A 20,318-nucleotide genomic window follows, 5' to 3' on the forward strand; every position below is an offset into this window, starting at 1 on the left:
TCAACTCACCAGAGTGGCTCAAGTATGTTTTTACATGGCTTAAACCAGTAAGCTTAGTTTAAGAGAATGAAATCTAAGAAATAAATTTCAATATAAAATTCGTTAAACGTTCGATAAACGTGTAACATTCAATGTTGAATATTAATAATTTACAGCTTATTTTTCGACTTTCACAATAAGTGACTAGCCCACCAAAGTCTGCCGTATTTATTTTGCTTAATAAAATTTGCTTTTTTGTGCATCTGGTACTTTTTAAGCTTTTTATGTGAATTTTTACACACCTTCATTCACATCTAGTGCTACTTTTGATGTTTACGACCAGTTTTACACCGAGTATTGCCATTAGCACTTGACGTAAAAAATATCCTATTCAACATTCTCAGTACAACATGATTTTGGCAATACGGGAAACATATGTCACAAGTGTTCGAAGATTAACAAAGTCTTTAACAACTTCAAACAAATCCCTAATAAGTACTTCTTAAGTATCAACACCACTAGGACTTCCACTCTTTATACCTGCAACCATTTACTTCGTTTTAATAGAATTCATCGTTAGTCTGATTATTGATTTCTAGGTCGCGTTCGACTCTGTGAAATATAGTTGTGGCAGGTAATATCAAAGACTTAAAGCTTATTAAGCTTATAAATACAATCAAGTGTAAAAATTGGGGACGAGGAGCCTATTGTAATTTTTTGTAATGTGACATGGAATGAAAAGGAGATGAGTTTCCGAATTTACTGTTCAATATTGCATTTTGTCGCATATACTCCTTGATTTTGCAGACGTTGACTTTATTGGAATCTATAGCAATGCAGTAGAGTAGGATTTCACTTTTTAAGAGATGGACAACTTTGATAAGCTTGACATTCCTTTTACTCTACCCAAACGTATATGGTGGCATGAAAAGAAAAAAACAAGTTCGGATGTGTTGGTGCTGAGGCAGTGCTTGATGGAGATATAGTTGAAGTTGTTACAGAGCCGTATAAGACTTGTGACGTATGATAATAATGTTTCCCGTGTAGTAAAACACGTGTTCTTGCTGCGAATATTTTCTCTCACGGATTACGTAACCAGTTTGCGGACCCGCAACTTGCAAAGGGAAACGTTATTTGTACACTGTTGCTTGTTTAAGTCATTCTGGCTTCATAGATCAACTATTTCGTTAACAACTTCGCCAAATCACCTCACGATCCTTTATCATACAACACTGAAAAGTGTTTTGAAAACTTAATCAGTTTAGCATTATTATTGAATGCAAACAGAGCAACGATGTATGCAAGCATGCCCAAATAAAACATCATAGTCAATTTGCCCTGTATAAAACGCTGATTTTTTGCTCTTTCTTCTTCTTCTTTCTGGCGTTACGTCCCCACTGGGACAAAGCCTGCTTCTCAGCTTAGTGTTCTTATGAGCACTTCCACAGTTATTCACTGAGAGCTTACTGTGCCAATGACCATTTTTGCATGTGTATATCGTGTGGCAGGTACGAAGATACTCTATGCCCTGGAAGTCGAGAAAATTTCCAACCCGAAAAGATCCTCGACCGGTGGGATTCGAACCCACGACCCTCAGCTTGGTCATGCTGAATAGCTTTTTTTGCTCTTTAAGAAAATTTATTTGAGAACAGGAGCGAAAATTTTTAATCGAATGAATTAGGCAAACTTCAGTGAGCTGGTCATTTAGTGCGAATGCCGGAAGAATAAGTTGCAGCAATCATGTGGAGGTCAGCGGCTCCGTGGTAAACATCCGCGTATGCTCCAACATAGGAAACAGCAGTCAATTAAATGTAAATGTAATTAAATGTAAACCAGTAAATTATTAAACAAAAAACATTCTTAAGCCACTCCGGTACGATAAGTCAGTTGTAAATATTTCTAATTATAACAACGGTAACAACTTTATACTAGTTAGGAAAAGTTTTCCAGCTTTTTGAGCGTTATTGTAGTTTTTGTTCAGTGCTATTGCGAAATTTTAATAAGGATTATATTGAAATTTTAGTCAAAAACTTCAAATCAAGATTTCTCGAGATTTCTCCTAATCTAAATTGGCCCAGAGGTGCAGAATGACCTCAGGAATCGAATGCTTTCAGATTTAATGGACATTTTTTTTTTGCATAATAACAGTCTGTCGGGGCACCGTGTAAAAAACTATCAACAAAATAATATTGCTTTTTTACAGAAGTGATCAATGATCATACGTGTATTGTAAATACAGAAATTTGTTCCTTTGATTTTGTAACTTTTTGTGTGTCGGTATATTCTATTACTCGATAATTCTATAAGTCGATGGTCCCTTGAATATCGAGTTGACTGCATTAGGTTTGATGCACAAGTTCAAACCATATAAGGAATTCAGAAAATAAAAAAAAATCATCATTAATTGTTTCAAAAAGTTAAGTTAAAATGCCAACATTTTTCTTGTATGAGGAAACACTGATCAGATTTTCGATTATTCAAAAATATTTTATCTATCTTTTACCTTTCATATAAATAAACATGGAATGCTGAAAAGACAATCTCTTTTTACATGTATTTGAAGATAATTAGATTATTTATTGGTGTTGAGATGTTTCGAAAAATAAACCATATCCTACTAAATATATGCGTCGTTTTTGTCCCATTCACACCCCAACGTAACATTACATAGGTAATACATATGCAAATGTTGAGTAGAATAGAGAACCATGTCAAACTTCAATTAGTCGTGTTATTTTTTCTGTTGGACAGAAAAAACTAGAAATATATTGTTCTAAAGCTTTAAAACAATAGAATTGTTGATTACACTTAACAAAAAACTTACACAGGGGTTTATCTCTTTGCTTATGGGTCGGATCCCATTAAATGATTTCAAGTAATTGATCTATCATTGATACTGGAGGCCCAGATAGCCGTAGCGGTAAACGCGCAGCTATTCAGCAAGACCAAGCTGAGGGTCGTGGGTTCGAATCCCACCGGTCGAGGATCTTTTCGGGTTGGAAATTTTCTCGACTTCCCAGGGCATAGAGTATCTTCGTACCTGCCACACGATATACGCATGCAAAAATGGTCATTGGCATAGTAAGCTCTCAGTTAATAACTGTGGAAGTGCTCATATGAACACTAAGCTGAGAAGCAGGCTCTGTCCCAGTAGGGACGTAACGCCAGAAAGAAGAAGAAGAAAGAGCAAAAAATCTTCAAATTTAAAGTTTCATTCGCAGCGTATTTTTATAGCGACCTAAATGTTTGAGAACTTATTCTTCAAAATGATTAATTATCGTTAGTTTTTAATTACATGTTACAAAAATTACCACATTTTCGTTCTTTCCCCAGAAATGTGGCAAAATAAGCTGAAAATTGAAATGAATTTGACGACACTTCATTTTTATATGATTTACCAGGACTATTTTTACAATAAGTTCAACTAGGACATCTATCTTGAATCAATCAGGAATTATTTCAAGGAAATTTTACTGTAAATCATTATATTTTTATTCTAATTTTTTTTTCAATATTTTTTTTTAATAGTTTGATTATTTGGATAATTGGCTATTACTTTTGAATTCATCAAAAAATCCTTAGAAACTCACTTCCTTTCTATTTTTGGATTCTTAAGGGAACAGCCTCTGAAAATTCTTTAAAAATTACTTCATGCTATTTTTTAGAGATTTACTGAATGATTTCTCCTAGGTATCTTAGGAGCAAGGATGGAAAAAAAATCGCATCTACCTAACAACATAGTAACGATCTAAGAGGGCCTTTGCTTTTGCCGAAGCATGATTTGAATAGCTCACTATGCAAATGTTTTTCCTTGAAAGGCGTTAAAATTGATAGATAAATCGTATGAAATCGTCGGATTTGACTAAACTACCTCTTATTAAGATGATTCAAAAAATCATTTTTGCTCCACACCGCTCATTCGATTCTAGATCAAATCCTGAGTGTCCTCCTAAAATATGAGCTCGTTTAGATGAAAACTGAGACTGCTCAAGCGTTTCAAAGTTTTTATGGGAATTACTATGCGAAAAGTAAACAATTGGTCATAGTATTTGCCCATGATTTTTTAGGCTAATAGCAATGCTGATAGTGTTTAATATAGTTTTCCGCTACAACTTTTCCGAAGACCGTATTCCAATCTCAGTAATTAGTTATTGATTTATTTCTAATTTCAAATTCTTCAACATTGCTCATTTATCTCCTGAACTGACAACATTGCTGCATTTGGCGCAATAGATAACACATACAAGTCATGGCTACTTTGTTTCACTGCATATATTTGATGCCTGTACAGCAGCTCAATTATTATAGCCAAAGATTTTCAATTTATACAAAATTCAATAAATAATTACTGAGACGTCCGATTTGAATACGGTCTTCGGAAATGTTGTAGGTGATGGATATATTCAACAGTATTATATCAGCATAGCTCTAACCTTTTTGGTACCGAAATTAGCCCCAGTGATCAATTTACCCCCGGATTACGGTACCCCTTTCCGAAGAGTGTGATAAATCAATGTCCTTCAATTTGTTATACAATATCATAAAGGTTACGTTGAAGTCTTCAACTTTGTTCTCGAGTTAATTTTCGAAAATTATTGGAGCTCTATAGAAATTTTCTCACAAAATTCAGTACTACATAGTACACTTAACCTTTTTGTTGTTATTTTATAAAATACGATGAAATCTATAGATAATGCTAAATTTATAGAGTTCATTGGTTTTCCTATAAGAATTCTGCCATGGACCTATCTACGGGTTCACTATGTGACGTTTTAGCGGTGCCGTGTTGTTCATGTGACCATGGAAACCGGTGAATTCGACACCGCTTAAGGTGGAGATAAATCGAAGCTAAACCTAGAATTTTCAAGGGCACGAATCTGGAGAACTATAAATCAGTTCGAGATGAAAACATAATCGATTGGTCACTAGCTGGTGGTGACTAATCGATTAAGTTTTCAGCTCAAACGGATGTTCAGTTCTCCAGATTTATGCTCTTGAATATTTGAGTTTTGGCTTCGATTCATCTTCACCATAAACGTCAAATTACACTGCGGAACACGTTTTTGTCTCAAGCACCAACATACCGCTATTCACTTTATTAAGGATTGACGAATCCATTGCCGTTTTCAAAAATATCTTAGCACGACTAGTTTTTGAGATATTGGCTGTTGAAAATGCGGAATTTGACTATTTCAGCCAACTTGCATGTAAGTTTGCCAGCTTGTATGGCAATTTATTTGCTTAATTTGCCACAGAAATAAAACTTCATGTGTGTAAGAAACCTTATCAACAAAGTCCATAATACTTTCGATGCTCAAAATTTATGTTTTGATGGTTTTGAAAAGTATTGTATTTTCCCATATGAAAGAATCAAAGAATTTTGTATGGAGACTGCGAGCATGTTTAAAAAATCGATTTAATCTAAATTTAATCGTATAATTTCAACCAAATTATGTCTGGGAAAGTTCGATAAATCATACCTTAAATATTATGTAAACATCAATGAAACCATGTTTTACACAACTTTGCCGACCTGTAGCCAAAAATTGTGACATTGTGGAACATTTCTGAGAACGACATCAGATTCTGCAATCCCAAATCTACTAAACTACATTATATGATCCTTATAGACACGCAAACATGTCATTTTTGTTACGCTATGTTAGTGAACTCGTACATTGGTCCATTCCTATAGAAAATGTTTGAAAATTTTTCCACAACTTTAAAGCTCCAGCAGAAGCTTGCTGTGATGCGGAAGTCAACTGCTTTTTATTTTTGCATGCCGAAATTTATGTTCAATACACCAGTTTTTTGCATAAAGAAAATGCATTGATTTTTATATTAAGAGGGCAGAATTCGTCATTGATTTCGAAATTTTCAAAAGCAGTTTTTTCGTTTAAAATCAAGAAAATTTACAGGAAAATGTGTTCACTGTAGTCTGTTCTCCAACCAGAACACAGTGAACACATTTTCATCTAATAATTTTTGGTTTTGAACTGAAAAACTGCCTTTGAAATTTCATGCCTCCATGAGATCTGACCATACCCCCCGAAATTATAATCCTGCACTAATCGTACCAATTTCGTACACAACTATGACAAAAAATCGAAAGACAAAAGGACGATAGAAAAAAAGGTCCAAGAACAAAGACAAAGGGACAAACGTCGAAAAATAGAAGGAAAAATTTCCTTCCAAGCAAATAATCTATGTTTTGTTCTAATCTCTAATGTTTTGTCTTTCGACCTTTTGTCTTTTCGACGTTTTTTCTTTCCACCTTTTGTCCATAAACTATTTTTTTTTTGTTCGCCATTTTTACTCATTATTGAAGGGCTATTAATTAAGGGAAGCATCGAGATACAAAAACAAGTTTTCACTTTGGGAATCACTGTCCTAAACAATCGGAAAATTAACTCGTAATCTTAAGGTTTAATGTTTCAGCGAAAATGGTTCGTTAAACATCGTCAAACCTATTTAAACGGCAATTCAATTCAAACTATTTTCTTCTTCTTCTTCTTTCTGGCGTTACATCCCCACTGGGACAGAGCCTGCTTCTCAGCTTAGTGTTCTTATGAGCACTTCCGCAGTTATTAACTGAGAGCTTACTATGCCAATGACCATTTTTGCATGTGTATATCGTGTGGCAGGTACGAAGATACTCTATGCCCTGGGGAGTCGAGAAAATTTTCAACCCGAAAAGATCCTCGACCGGTGGGATTCGAACCCACGACCCTCAGCTTGGTCTTGCTGAATAGCTGCGCGTTTACCGCTACGGCTATCTGGGCCCCCTTCAAACTATTTTAATGCATACTATTATACCTAACAAAAGATTTCAATCAAAAAATTACATTATTATTTCTTGCAGAATCCTTGGCGAGTGCCCCAACACTTACGCTTATACCAAAGCCCTGGGCGAAGCTGTTGTCGTTGAAGCGATGAAAGACATTCCCGTCGTGATCTTCCGCCCCTCAATCGTGGTCCCAACATGGCGGGAGCCAATCTCTGGATGGACGGACAACATCAACGGACCGGTCGGTCTTTTGATTGGTGCTGGAAAGGGCGTCATTCGTTCGATGTACTGTAACTCCACTGGCTACGGCGATTACCTTCCGGTCGATTTCGGCGTAAGTGCCATCTGTGTCGGTACCTGGAACTTCATCGGGCGGAAGTAAGTGCGGTTTCACTTTCACCATATACCATTTCTGCAGCCGCAAAGGCGGTAATGCAGCCGTGATAATTTAATTTAATTAATGCTTATTATCTCACACGATCCACGCAGAGATTTCTCGCGAAACATTTTTCATTTAGTGAGCTCACAGGAGATTAGAATATCGTGGGAAGGCATCATAGACCTAGGCAAGTCCATCGTAGCCGAGCGAGTGCCACTAAACGGTGTCTTTTGGTACCCGGGTGGCAATATGAAGAAATACAGATGGCAACACAACCTGGCGGCTCTCTTCTTCCATTGGATTCCGGCGGTGTTAATAGACTGCCTGCTGTACGTTCTAGGATATAAACCAGTGTAAGTAATGAAACGATGAGCTTCATTATGAGGATAGTGGAACCTATTAAATTTGTCGACATCATTATCTGTACGGACAATTCAGTAAAACCTTTTTTTTGTTGTATCCTATAGTATAGCGGTTTTACTTATAGTTGTTACTACACATTTCGTTCTTAGGAAAAAATCAACTATTCGATTTGATATACATATAATAGGCTGACCCATACTTATCAGTCTGTTACACCCCGTTTTTTTTTGTTAATTCTGTAAGAATGCAGCATCTTAGAGACTCTTAAATCAGCACACAGAGTTTGAAGCAAACGATCATCTCTCCAATGGGTGATCAATGTCATCCTGAAATAAGATTAATCAAATTCGAATTTATTTTAAGGATAATTTTCGCACTAAAATCGATTTTAATAGTCATTTTACATTTTTACATACCTGTGAAGTAAATCGTTGTTCTTGATTTCTTGCATTCGTTTTGTTAAAACTGATAACGTAAATAAAATCCGTCAGGGGAAATGATCAGTTGTCCTCAAAATTACTGCAATTTTTCTGTCATGAGTCGAATAAATCCGTACCAGCTGTCATATCAGTTCTGTTATTACAATTGAAGTTGCATGAGGTTACTGGTTTATTCACCATATTCTCTCAGTGCACGCCATGTTTTCATCATAAATCATATGTACTAGGGTGGTTTTTTCAAAAAAATTTAAAACCAAACATTCGTATGCAAACCTCAAACATTCGTAGAGAAACCTCAAAGTTTAAGCCAAAAATATTGAGATTTAGAGGTGGCGCCTAGCGGCTTGAAGGTGAATTTTCCATATGACCTTCAGTACAGTCTTCATTATTTTGTTATTTTCTTACCAAATTTGAAGCTCTTAGCATCATTATCTTCCATCTGTGTTGCCTGATACGGTAATTTATCCTTTTTGTTTCGGGGGCTATACTTTGTAACATTTTTTTGTGTTATCCTATTTATGTATACGTTGATATGCACCGTAGAAATTTAGAACGCAACAGAATGCATTGCGAAGGACCATCTAGCTTCCGCAACGAACAGCGAGCGCGCTCGGCCAACCCCAGGTGAAAGTCAGCTCATTATTATAAATTGTTTCAGACTTTGTCGTGTGCACCGAAGGATCGCCAATGGATTTGAAGTGTTTGAATACTACGCCAACAATCAATGGGACTTTGACAATGCCGGTATAAACCACCTGAGAGATCAAATTAACGAGGCAGAGAAGGCTAAATTTAAAATCGACGCTGGAGGTAAAGACTGTACATAGCGAGCGATTTGGCACATTGCTAATGAGAAATAATGCCTTTTTCAGGAGTCGAAATCAACGAGTACTTCGAAAATTGCATCTGGGGAGCTAGGAGATTCATTCTCAAAGAAACGGATGACTCAGTACCGGCAGCTAAGCGGCACATGAGAGTGTAAGTGTTTTTTATTAGTTGTCAATAGATCAAATATTCAATTTTATTTCCTCTTTCAGGATGTGGTTCGTGGACAAGATTTGCAAGACAATCATTTACGGCGCTTTCTTCTACTACTTTGGTATGTGGTTGTACAACAAAGTGTTTGCGGCTGCAGTCTAGTACCGGAAAATACATTTCAATTAGGTTAGCTTTAAATTGTGTGCATATTGTAGTATAATTCCGCCGTGTACACCTACAATTCTTAAATGACAATTTTTTTCATAAAGGTGAATGTTAACCTCTATGTTCTCTTTCAAATGGTATATACTATTTTTGTTTCGAATTAGGAAGATGATTAAATATTAACGATAACGCACATCGATTAGCGTATCTCGAATCAATGAATGAATATTTTATTATCACGAATATCACCTCCGGGCAAGGTATATAATAACACCTTTGAAACCACCCTAATGGGCAGATGTTCGTCGTAATGGCAAAGTCAACGTCGAATGCCAACGATAGTTCTCAACTGAACTATTACACCTTCATAAAACCTTTGTATTATATGTCCAAAGCGTCGGGCCAGTGGCCTCAAACTCTGAAGCGATCATCTCCTGGTTTCACAGTGACAAGTGTTTTGTATTTGGTAGTAGTCTATATAAGCATAGTGTACTGTATTTACGTTAACAGCAGCGTTTCGCTATGGAGTCAGTATCTGCAACAAATGGAGTCACCAATTCTTCAATATGGATTACAATTGCATATCATCAATGGTTTGATAATGGGTAAGACGTCAGAGTAGTTTGGAAGCAATGATGATGATGATCTTCTTCAGAGTAGTTTGGAAGCAATGATGATGATGATCTTCTTCATCCGATGTTTCGATATATAGTTACAGTAATTTTTCGATTTTGTAACACCCCAAAAAATAATTGCCGTGATTTTAGCAAATCCGTGAATTTCATGAAACGAAAAATAAATGTATTGTTTTTGTAACCGATTAATAATAAACATGATATTTGAAGCAAAATTTATGTTTGTTCAAGTATCTTTAGTGATTCGCTTTATTATTTGGAAAAAAAAAATGAAGAAAATCATTGGTTCACGATATATCTGATAATTGGGACGATATTATGTCTTTTCGGAGAGAAACTGTTATACTCTCAATATAAAACCTCGTGGATAAAGAATGACAAAAAAGATTAAATTTGATTCCTGACAAATGTAAAAATGCTAAGGTTGTACCAATTTTAAAACCAGACAAAAATCCTGCAGAAGCTTCTAGCTATCGTCCAATCAGTTTGCTTTCTTCCATCAGTAAACTAAAAGGTCATTTTGAACAGAATGATGGACCACATCAACGAAAATTCAATTTTTGCCAATGAACAGTTCGGATTCTGCCATGGACATTCGACCACTCATCAACTTTTACGTGTAACAAATTTGATCCGTTCCAGAAAAAACTGAAGCCTATTCTACTGGTCTTGCTCTTCTAGAAAAAGCATTCGACTGTGTTTGGCATGAAGGCTTGATTGTAAAATTAAAAAAACTTTAATTTTCCAACATACATTGTTAGAATAATTCAAAGTTATCTGTCAAATTGTACACTTGAGGATAATTATCAGAACTCCAGGTCTGAAAGACTTCCTGTAAGAGCTGGTGTTCCTCAAGGCAGCATTTTTGGGACCAATATTATACAATATTTTTACATCTGACTTACCTGAGTTACCTCAGGGATGTCAAATATCTTTGTTTGCGGATGACACAGGCCTCTCCGCCAAAGGACGAAGCCTGCGTGTCATCTGTAGTCGATAGCAAAAAAGTTTGGACATTTTTTCTTCATACTTGCAAAAATAGAAGATTTCTCTGAATGCTTCCAAAACTCAACTAATAATATTCCCACATAAACCAAAAATTCTTTATTTAAAACCTTCAAGTAGACATTTTGTCACGATGAGAGGGTTTTCAATAAACTGGTCAGATGAAGTTAAGTATCTAGGGCTCATGCTAGATAAGAATTTAACTTTCAGAAATCACATTGAGGGCATTCAAGCCAAAGGTAACAAATATGTAAAATGTCTCTACCCCCTTATTAATAGAAAATCAAAACTTTGTCTTGAGATCAAGCTTTTGATATTCAAACAAATGCCAAATAAAATAATTAATAATTTCAGGCAAAAATCGTTACAATCTTCTATTGCCACGATAAATGCGTTATGTCAACTTCATTGTTACATACAGCTAACGTGAAAAGTGTAATTCAATTTTTTTTCTGTGGATAACAAATGAGGGACTAATATACTTCAAATCGTCATTTATTTAGATTTTTCTGATTTTTATGTATTGAGTATGAGAGACTTAAAAATTTACGCCACATGATCCACTTACCCCACCATGGTAAAAACTCTGTTCTGAAAACAAATGTGGTGTAATTATGTATAGTAAGAATGATATTACTCTTGTTCTTGTCATTAGTGCAAGGAATGTTACATTTTAATACTTTAAAATTAAAAAGTATCATTATTTAATCAAAATGTATAACAATAACAATAACAAATGTATAACAATAGTAATAACAAACTAAAATCCTTCTATTCTACCGAAAAGCTAAACATTACATATAATTTGCAACTGGATTAGATGGACAAATTGATGTGAATATTTGCGAAAAAGTTACACGTCTTCTCAGTGAGAATCGAACTCACGACTCCCCGATCTCTAGTTGGGACGCGTTACCACTACGCTATGAGAGGACTCATGAACGCAGAAGTTAACCTGAATTCGATTTCAGCTCAATAATCACGTGGTCCTTTTTCGCAAAGTGCACCTCTTTCGGAAGAATTAGATGCCCATCCAAACACAACGCTTTCTATTAATATACAATGCCTAGCCCGTAACGCACCCCAACTAGAGATCGGGGAGTCGTGAGTTCGATTCTCACTGAGAAGACGTGTAACTTTTTCGCAAATCTTCACATCAATTTGTCCATCTAATCCAGTTGCAAATTATATGTAATGTTTAGCTTTTCGGTAGTTGTTAAACTTCCACTCGGCTGGTTAGCCGTAAACCACGATTCATAATTAAAAAAAAACAAGCCTTCTATTCTATTTATGAATATATTTGTATCATCTGTCTAGAACAATTTATATGGTCAAATAAGGTAAGATACTATGCTTTCAATTGTAAAATTAGTTTATTTTACGCTTTTGCAACTCAGCTTAGATAAACCACGAAAAGTTTCGTGTGAATTTTGAAATTATTAGTCTTTTATATTTTTTTTATTCTAGAAAGGTTGAAAAACTTTTAGGTGGATCAATTCAAATATTGCATGGTCAATTTGACAAATTTAAGCTGGGAATGGAAAAAAATTTGAGGAAAAAAATATTTGCAGAAAATAAAACTTGTTAAAATTTTCGTAAGCAGTCTGCCAATAATTGATAATAATACTTGATCCACTTACCCCACACCATTAAAAAGTAGGGGTAAGTGTACCATGTGCAATATATCTGTATTTATTTATAAAAATCACATATTTTTAATTGTGATTCATTCAATTAGAACTGAAATGCTCATCATGTGTCGAAAAAATAATAGTATTCGATTTTAGACAGAGATACAATGAATTTTTGATTGATGGAAAACAATTTTCAAATTAATTGATTTTTGCAGCTAACAAGTATGCTTGTGTTAGTGTACGTGTAGTACCAATTTTGCAATAGTATCAATGTGAGCGTAAGAATATAACCTAAAATAAAGCAATGGTGTGAAAACATTCAATATATTCAAGTATTTATGATTAATATTGATCAAATGACCCACTTACCCCACTGTACCTTATATATTTAGGTTATGTAAATTGAAAACATGTTTTTGAAATGTAATATGTTGTTAACAAAATTTTAATAAAATCTTAAATTTGTTTCACCAAATTAGGATGATAGTGTTGTCTAACACAGAATAAAGAAATTAAAAAATAAATAATTTGATTCACACACTAAGTTTTGTTCCCGGTGTTTGGTTGTATAGAAAAAAGTAGGTTTTGAATACGCTTTTTTAGGTGCCTAAGAAGGGCCTTCCTTTTCCGAGTGGTTAAAGTCCGCGGCTACAAAGCAAAGCCATGCTGAAGGTGTCTGGGTTCGATTCCCGGTCGGTCCAGAATCTTTTCGTAATGGAAATTTCCTTGACTTCCCTGGGCATAGAGAATCATCGTACATGCCACACGATGTACGAATGCGAAATGGCAACTTTGGCAAAGAAAGCTCTAATAACTGTGGAAGTGCTCATAAGAACACTGTGCTGAGAAGCAGGCTCTGTCCCAGTGAGGACGTTAATGCCAAGAAGAAGAAAAAGAAGAAGGTGCCTAAGAATTAATTAATTGTCTCTTTTTTTATGGGAAAATTCACTGATGCCTAAGAAGTTATTGAGCTATTCAGTGATGCATTTGAATGCGTTCAGTTTGCGTTCCAGTTCAAGTTGTTGAACGCAGTGATCAAGTAGGCTTGAACATTGTGCACTTCAAAAATATGAACCCGTGCGAGCCGAAAATTGAACCAAATAAATGTTTACCAATTTACGACGTTGTAACGATCTTCTCCGTTCCTTAAACTGCCGGCTTAAGCGCCACCTACTTAAAGAAGGACCGACAGCTCTGCTAAATTACCCGGACGAGACTGCCTTCCTCAGGGCAGGTCAATTATTGAAACGAACCGAAGTCGCATTTTAACAAACCCAAAATGTCGTAGGCAATATGTCGATTCAAACTTACCAACATTAATTTCACACTTAAACTAAAGCAAATATTTGCAACTCTCAAATATCAAACAAAGAAGAATAAGCTTAGCAACAAATAAGAAAAAATCCAATCTTAGATCTATTTTAAAAGAAAACCGTGACGTAAGCAAAGTTTAGAACACACTAGAAGTGAACGTTTTATTGCAAAATTCAAGTTGCGAACGCGAAAGTACAAAGCGATCAATTTGTCGAGGAATGATCGAAAAGAGTTCAGAAAATATCATCAAAATATTTTATTAAATTAAGGAAAGCCTAATTTCCTAACCGTGTGTGACGTCACGTTTTAAATTTACAACTCCTTCCTGCTTCTGACTTGTAAGCAACTAAAAAGGACAGATCTGAGCTTTTCTTCTTTCGGGATCCCGCGACGGATGTCCTTTCGCACCACGGTGATAATGCACGTCGAAATTCAATGAACAAGCAGTCCACCAACGGTTGTTGCGAGGCGAAAGTCGACCAATCAGTGTGACTCACCCAAAATGTTGCATCCAACAACTCGCGCCACTGACTAGACTCGCGCGCTGGCGACGTTTATCTAGGTACAGATATCCCCTAGCACTGTGGAGTGATGGCCGTTAGATATGGCACGACCTGCGCCACGCGACTGATTGACTTGCGAGTCGTGATACACAGAATGTTTCGTTGCACGACTATTGCGACGAGATGTGGCTTACGCTTCACACTAGATTGGACGGCGTCTAGTAGATGTCGGTTTGGTAGACTGGGGTAGTATGATGATCACGTGGTCGCTGGATTGCAGTGACTCCGCACTAACCGCCCACGTTGACTGGGCTCGGTTGTCCTGCTCAACGCGGATAATTTCACTTATTAGCTCACTTGCATGTAAATAAAATAGGCTTACCTGAATTTAGGACTTGAATTCAACACTGACTTCAACACAAGAGAAATAATGGTAACTTTCTTCCAATTTCTTTCACACTCGACAAATTGATTTGCTAAACTTAAAAATAAATTCAAATTAAACATTTAAAACTATTTAAATAGACTGATACGGACGCGAACTTACTTCGAGTTTAGTATAAGACACTATAATTTACTTCAAATAATTTTCAAATCAACTTTTCAAAAAGTTCGAATGCAGCGCAAATCCCATCTATTGTTCGATTTGAGAGAGATGCATTATCTAAATCGTCAATTCTCGCTATTATTTGAACTATAATGCCCCGATTTATTCTCTACGACGCAATTAGGCATTTGCTGTCCACTAGATTTAAATTTAGGAATATTCCATTGGGTTTACGTGCTCAACTACTAGGTGTCATTTTGTTGGTTGTTGTCTATGGACAACTTCTACAAGTGACAGCATTGTACCGGACTTACCCAGAATGACAGCATAACGGCTGACAGCAATACAGAAAAAACAAACACGAAAAACAAACGCTTCAAAGTAGGTTCACAATGTCCTTACAATGTAAAGTAAAGCTATGCCAAACCTATGTTTTTTATGTGCATGATATTGACGGTTGTATGATTTTTCCCTTCTCGACAGCTTACGGCGGCTCATACATTTATATCCCAAGTGAGAGCTTTGATCTCAATGGATTACCTGCTTTGCTCTTGCCCACAGTTGATCAGCAGAAGTTTTCTCGTTTCATTTTGTATGGGGAAAGGCATCTAACTTTAAATGGCTCGTAAATGAAAGCATTAATCGAAAAAATATTTGGTAGGCGTGATAGTCATTATCTGTTGAGAACCACTGGGCATCCTCCCATTCTCTCTCCACTCTGCTCGCTCATCGATAGCAGTTGTATCTGCTTTCGATAGATGCACAAAAGCAGATGATTGTTATAAGTATTGTAACCGTCGTGCCGTCTACGTGTCGCGTCTTATCATGTAATTTTGTATGTCAATAAAGTTACTTTTAATTTGTTATTTCCGTTTACACCTGTGAGTTTCAATACACAAATAAGTGTCTCGGCCACCCAATACTCCAGGATGTAACAGTGGCGACGAGTAACCCGTGTGTGCAGTGAGGAACCGCGACGCGTTTCTTTTTTTTCGCGGAGGAGAAGATGAACGACAAAATGGATTTTGCGCCGAGTGATCAAGCCCACCGCCTGCGAACAGCATCAACTGCGGGATATGGTCTGCATCAGCATCACGCGGATCAATGGCTACACTCGCCGGTTCTGGGATCAACGCACCAGAACCAGTACACTCCATTGTCATTCCCACCTTCATCGCACCAACCCGCGGGAAGTCATCCTCAGCAGCACCAAAGTTTCCATCAACACCAAACCAACATAATGGTGATGGAACAATTACAAGATCACTCGCATCAACCTCCAGCAGTGATCACTTCAGGATTCAATGGGCAATTCATCGATCCGTCATCATGTCCGCAGCCCATGATACAAGCATCAACGCCTCAATCGTCAGCAGCCCAGTATCCACTCGATCGAGAACAGTACCTCGATCAGCAGTTCCAGCAGTTGCAAGAGGCCAGAATGAAGTCATATGAATATTTTCAACAGTTGCTGCAGCTCCAGTACCAGGCTTCTATGGAGCAAATGCGACGATTCAACGAAATGTGTTCCCTTTGTTGCGCTGCTGTGATCCATACTACTTCGGCACAGCAAACGTTCGATCAGCAGCAACCCGTCCCAACCGTCGCACTCTCCCAATCATCAACGTTTCAAACAGCAAGCGAACGGCAGCAACAGCAGTCATTGGACCAAGTGATTATTCCCACGCCGACGGTTTGCGATCATTATCACTGTCATCATCAGCAGCAAACACAAGAATCAGGAAATCCTATTGCCATACCTACGTTGTACGACGGCAGTAATGAAAACGATTTCGAACACACTCAGCAGAACGAACAGCCGGCAGTGGTGTTCAAATCGTACGATGTCGGATCACTGCGGGAAGCACTAATTACTATCGATAAGTGCCGATCGATAAGCATCAAATGCAACATTCGCAACTTTTCTGCCTCAGCGGACGCAGTGAAATATTTAACCACTTTCAACGGTGTATATGAACCAAAGTTTGTCCAACACCTTTTGGATCGGAATGGGCATCAAATGGATTCCAGGAGTGGACAAACATTGGTTTCCAATGACGTCTTCATGATCAACTATGGTGAAATCAAAATAAAAGCTCCATATCCATACCACCATATTTGATATCCTGATCACCGGCCAAGCTCGCAACATTTTTGAAGCCATCATCGCCCTTCCTGAACCAGAAGATCGTCGTTATGGATTACAGCGTCAATCATTAAGAGGGGGAGATGTTGATAACCACTGGGCATCCTCCCATTCTCTCTCCACTCTGCTCGCTCATCGATAGCAGTTGTATCTGCTTTCGATAGATGCACAAAAGCAGATGATTGTTATAAGTATTGTAACCGTCGTGCCGTCTACGTGTCGCGTCTTATCATGTAATTTTGTATGTCAATAAAGTTACTTTTAATTTGTTATTTCCGTTTACACCTGTGAGTTTCAATACACAAATAAGTGTCTCGGCCACCCGAAACTCCAGGATGTAACATTATCATTACGTACAACCGGTACCAAATATTTTTTTCGAAAATAATTCCCAATTTTGACAAATAATTTGTTAGATGCGTTTCGCCATACAAATATTTTTCGCGTTACCTTTTAGCGTTTTTTCGTGCATAGACACTAGCGCAAGTGCGTTACTATGTGGTGAGTAACGAATCAGGCCAAGCATGTAACTCATTGAAAGACAAGCTTGAGTCATTCAGTTGCGGACTGCCTTCAATGAAATGAAAATGTACGGCCCTGCTCCCAACACAAGCGCATGGAAGAATGGTAGTCGAGAACTGTCAAAACGTAATGTGAATACATATTTTTGTGTGTTTATTACATCTTACGTGGTGCATTCATTGCTTCAGTATTTCGCTTTTACTACCACTGAAAAAGAGCCATCTGTTATCATTTCAGTTTTGAATAGCGCCCTATTCGCAGATGAATCACTACATTCACAAGAGGCGTGATACAATCGAAATGTAAACCGTAATAAAACTGAGCGTGAAATTGGCAAGTAGTAATGGAAATTAATTCAAGGGCCACTGACCACGGTCCATACAGTATTAAAAAAAAACATTTATAGATAAAAGACGATGGGGAAGGTTGTGTGAAAATTTAAAACTAATAACAAGTACTTTTTATCATTTATCGGTCTTAGGGCTAACAGCTACGAGAACAGCTTTCCCGGGAAGCTCACAAGATTGATCAGAGCAACGATGGACGGTGTGCAAAACTGCGTGAAGATCTCGGGCAAACACTCCAGTTCGTTCGAGTCTCGGCGGGGACTACGACAGGGCGATGGACTTTCGTGCCTGTTGTTCAATATTGCGCTTGAAGGTGTTATGCGGAGAGCCGGACTTAACAGTCGAGGCACGATTTTCACGAGATCCGGACAATTTGTTTGCTTCGCGGACGACATGGATATTATTGGGAGAAAATTTGAAACGGTGTCAGATTTGTTCACCCGCCTAAAACGCGAAGCAACAAGAGTCGGGCTAATGGTGAATGCGTCGAAAACAAAGTACATGCTGGTTGGCGAAACTGAGCGCGACAGGACCCGCCTAGGAAGCAGTGTTACGATATACGGAGATACCTTCGAGGTGGTGGACGAGTTCGTCTACCTCGGATCCTTGTTGACGGCTGACAACAATGTTAGTCGGGAAATACGAAGGCGCATCATCAGCGGAAGTCGTGCCTACTATGGGCTCCAGAAGAAACTGCGGTCAAGAAAGATTCACCCCCGCACCAAATGTACGATGTACAAAACACTCATAAGACCGGGAGTCCTCTATGGGCATGAGGCGTGGACTATGCTCGAGGAGGACTTGCAAGCTCTTGGGGTTTTCGAACGCCGAGTGCTAAGGACGATCTTCGGCGGCGTACAGGAGAACGGCGTGTGGCGGCGAAGGATGAACCACGAGCTCGCTCAACTCTACGGCGAACCCAGTATCGTGAAGGTAGCTAAAGCTGGAAGGATACGCTGGGCAGGGCATGTTGCAAGAATGCCGGACAACAACCCTGTAAAGATGGTGTTCGCTACGAATCCGGTCGGAACAAGAAGGCGTGGGGCGCAACGAGCTAGGTGGATTGACCAGGTGCACCAGGACCTGGAGAGCGTGGGTCACAGTCGAGGATGGAGAGAAGCGGCCATGAACCGTGTGAATTGGCGAATTATTGTTGGCGAGGCTTCATCAAGATATTTGATGTAAAGCCAAATAAGTAAGTAAGTAAGTAACGGCTAACTAGCCGAGTGGAAGTTTGAACAACTGCTGTAAAACTAAACACAACATACTTTGCAATCGGATAAAATAGAAAAATTTCTGTGAAATTTGCCCAAAAGTTACACGTCTTCTCGGTGAGAATCGAACTCACGACGCCCTGTTCACTAGATAGGGCACGTTACCCCTACACCACGAAACGACTCATGTTCCGTAACCGGTCGTTTGAGAACGTCGTGACCCATTGGGAGCCCACACTATACAAATCTCGTCCAGCACGTCGTTGGTGAGTAGTGTGCGGTCTTTCAATGGAAACCAAACCTCAAAACTTCAAGAGCACAAATCTGGAGAACCAGATAACCGTTTCATCTGAGAACAAGATCGATTAGTCACTACCTGCTGGCGATAAATCGGGCAAATTTTCAGCGTGAATGGCTTTCTGGTTCTCTGAATTTGTTCTCTACTCTGGAAAATTGATCTGAGGCTTCAATACATCTTCACCTTAAAACTTGAATCGAACAAGAAGTGCGAGTCAAATTCAGCAAAGATTATTTTTTGTGCGTGAGATTCACTCCAAAGTTGAAGAGAAGCGATTATGCTTTCACAAAGCTATTCTCAGCAGAAGCGATCAAAATTTCCAATTTCCATTTCAATCGAGTTAGGGAGGTATCGAGTTACAGAACATAAAACCAGTGGTACTCTGCCCATAACTGCAAAACAGTCACATTCGACATTTTTGACAAAATGGAGTTAATACCGGGGAGAGTCATCAAATGGCAAATACTTTCGATCAACTTACTGAAATCTGTGAGATTGTTCTAGAAAATTCGAAAAAAAATACCAAGTTGTTTTGTCACATTGGCAATTGTAACCGCATAACAGTCACATTGAGATTGTACATGAGCCTCATAATGCAGTAGCAACGAAATTTCTATCAGATTTTTTTTCTGACTATGCACCTTATATGCGATATGAGTTATACAAAATTTCAGCCTCAAATAAGCACTTTTGAATTCTTAGTGATTTTTTGAAATATTAGTTTCCTCCCATACTGCGATAAAATGCAAACTTGGTATCCCATTTACTCAATGCCTACTTTTGTCGAATGTTACAAATATGCAGTTATGGGCAGTAACTGCAATCCAAGGGACTATCAAAGTAGTCATGAGAATCAACATTTGATATCGAGATAAACACTTTTGGATAAAGTGTTAATCCAATCAGATAAAAATAGCAAGATAAAAACATAACAACGCACAACAAATGAAAATAACATATAAGGGAATCTGAAGTAATGTGTTCCCTTGAGGCATATTGCAGTTTTAGAGTGTTTACGAAGAAGTTAGAATAAAATGTTCGTCAATGGCTAGTCGGAGTGAT

The 20,318-nt window shown here is 37.8% G+C and overlaps 1 protein-coding gene across 2 annotated transcripts in view; it reads left to right on the plus strand.

Moving 5' to 3' along the window:
- LOC5578326 (fatty acyl-CoA reductase wat) overlaps nt 1–9,309 on the plus strand; it is a 66,268-nt gene extending 56,959 nt beyond the window's left edge. For both annotated transcript variants that reach the window (XM_021844000.1, XM_001663784.2), the window contains 5 exons: nt 6,842–7,144; nt 7,256–7,498; nt 8,607–8,758; nt 8,821–8,926; nt 8,986–9,309. In XM_021844000.1, coding sequence (XP_021699692.1) covers nt 6,842–7,144; nt 7,256–7,498; nt 8,607–8,758; nt 8,821–8,926; nt 8,986–9,088 — 907 coding nt within the window. In that variant the 3' untranslated portion in view covers nt 9,089–9,309. The remainder of the gene's footprint in view (nt 1–6,841; nt 7,145–7,255; nt 7,499–8,606; nt 8,759–8,820; nt 8,927–8,985) is intronic.
- The last annotated feature ends 11,009 nt before the right edge of the window (nt 9,310–20,318 follow it).

Source organism: Aedes aegypti, chromosome 2, assembly GCF_002204515.2.
Source record: "Aedes aegypti strain LVP_AGWG chromosome 2, AaegL5.0 Primary Assembly, whole genome shotgun sequence".
In the NCBI taxonomy this organism is placed as follows: Eukaryota; Metazoa; Arthropoda; class Insecta; order Diptera; family Culicidae; genus Aedes; species Aedes aegypti.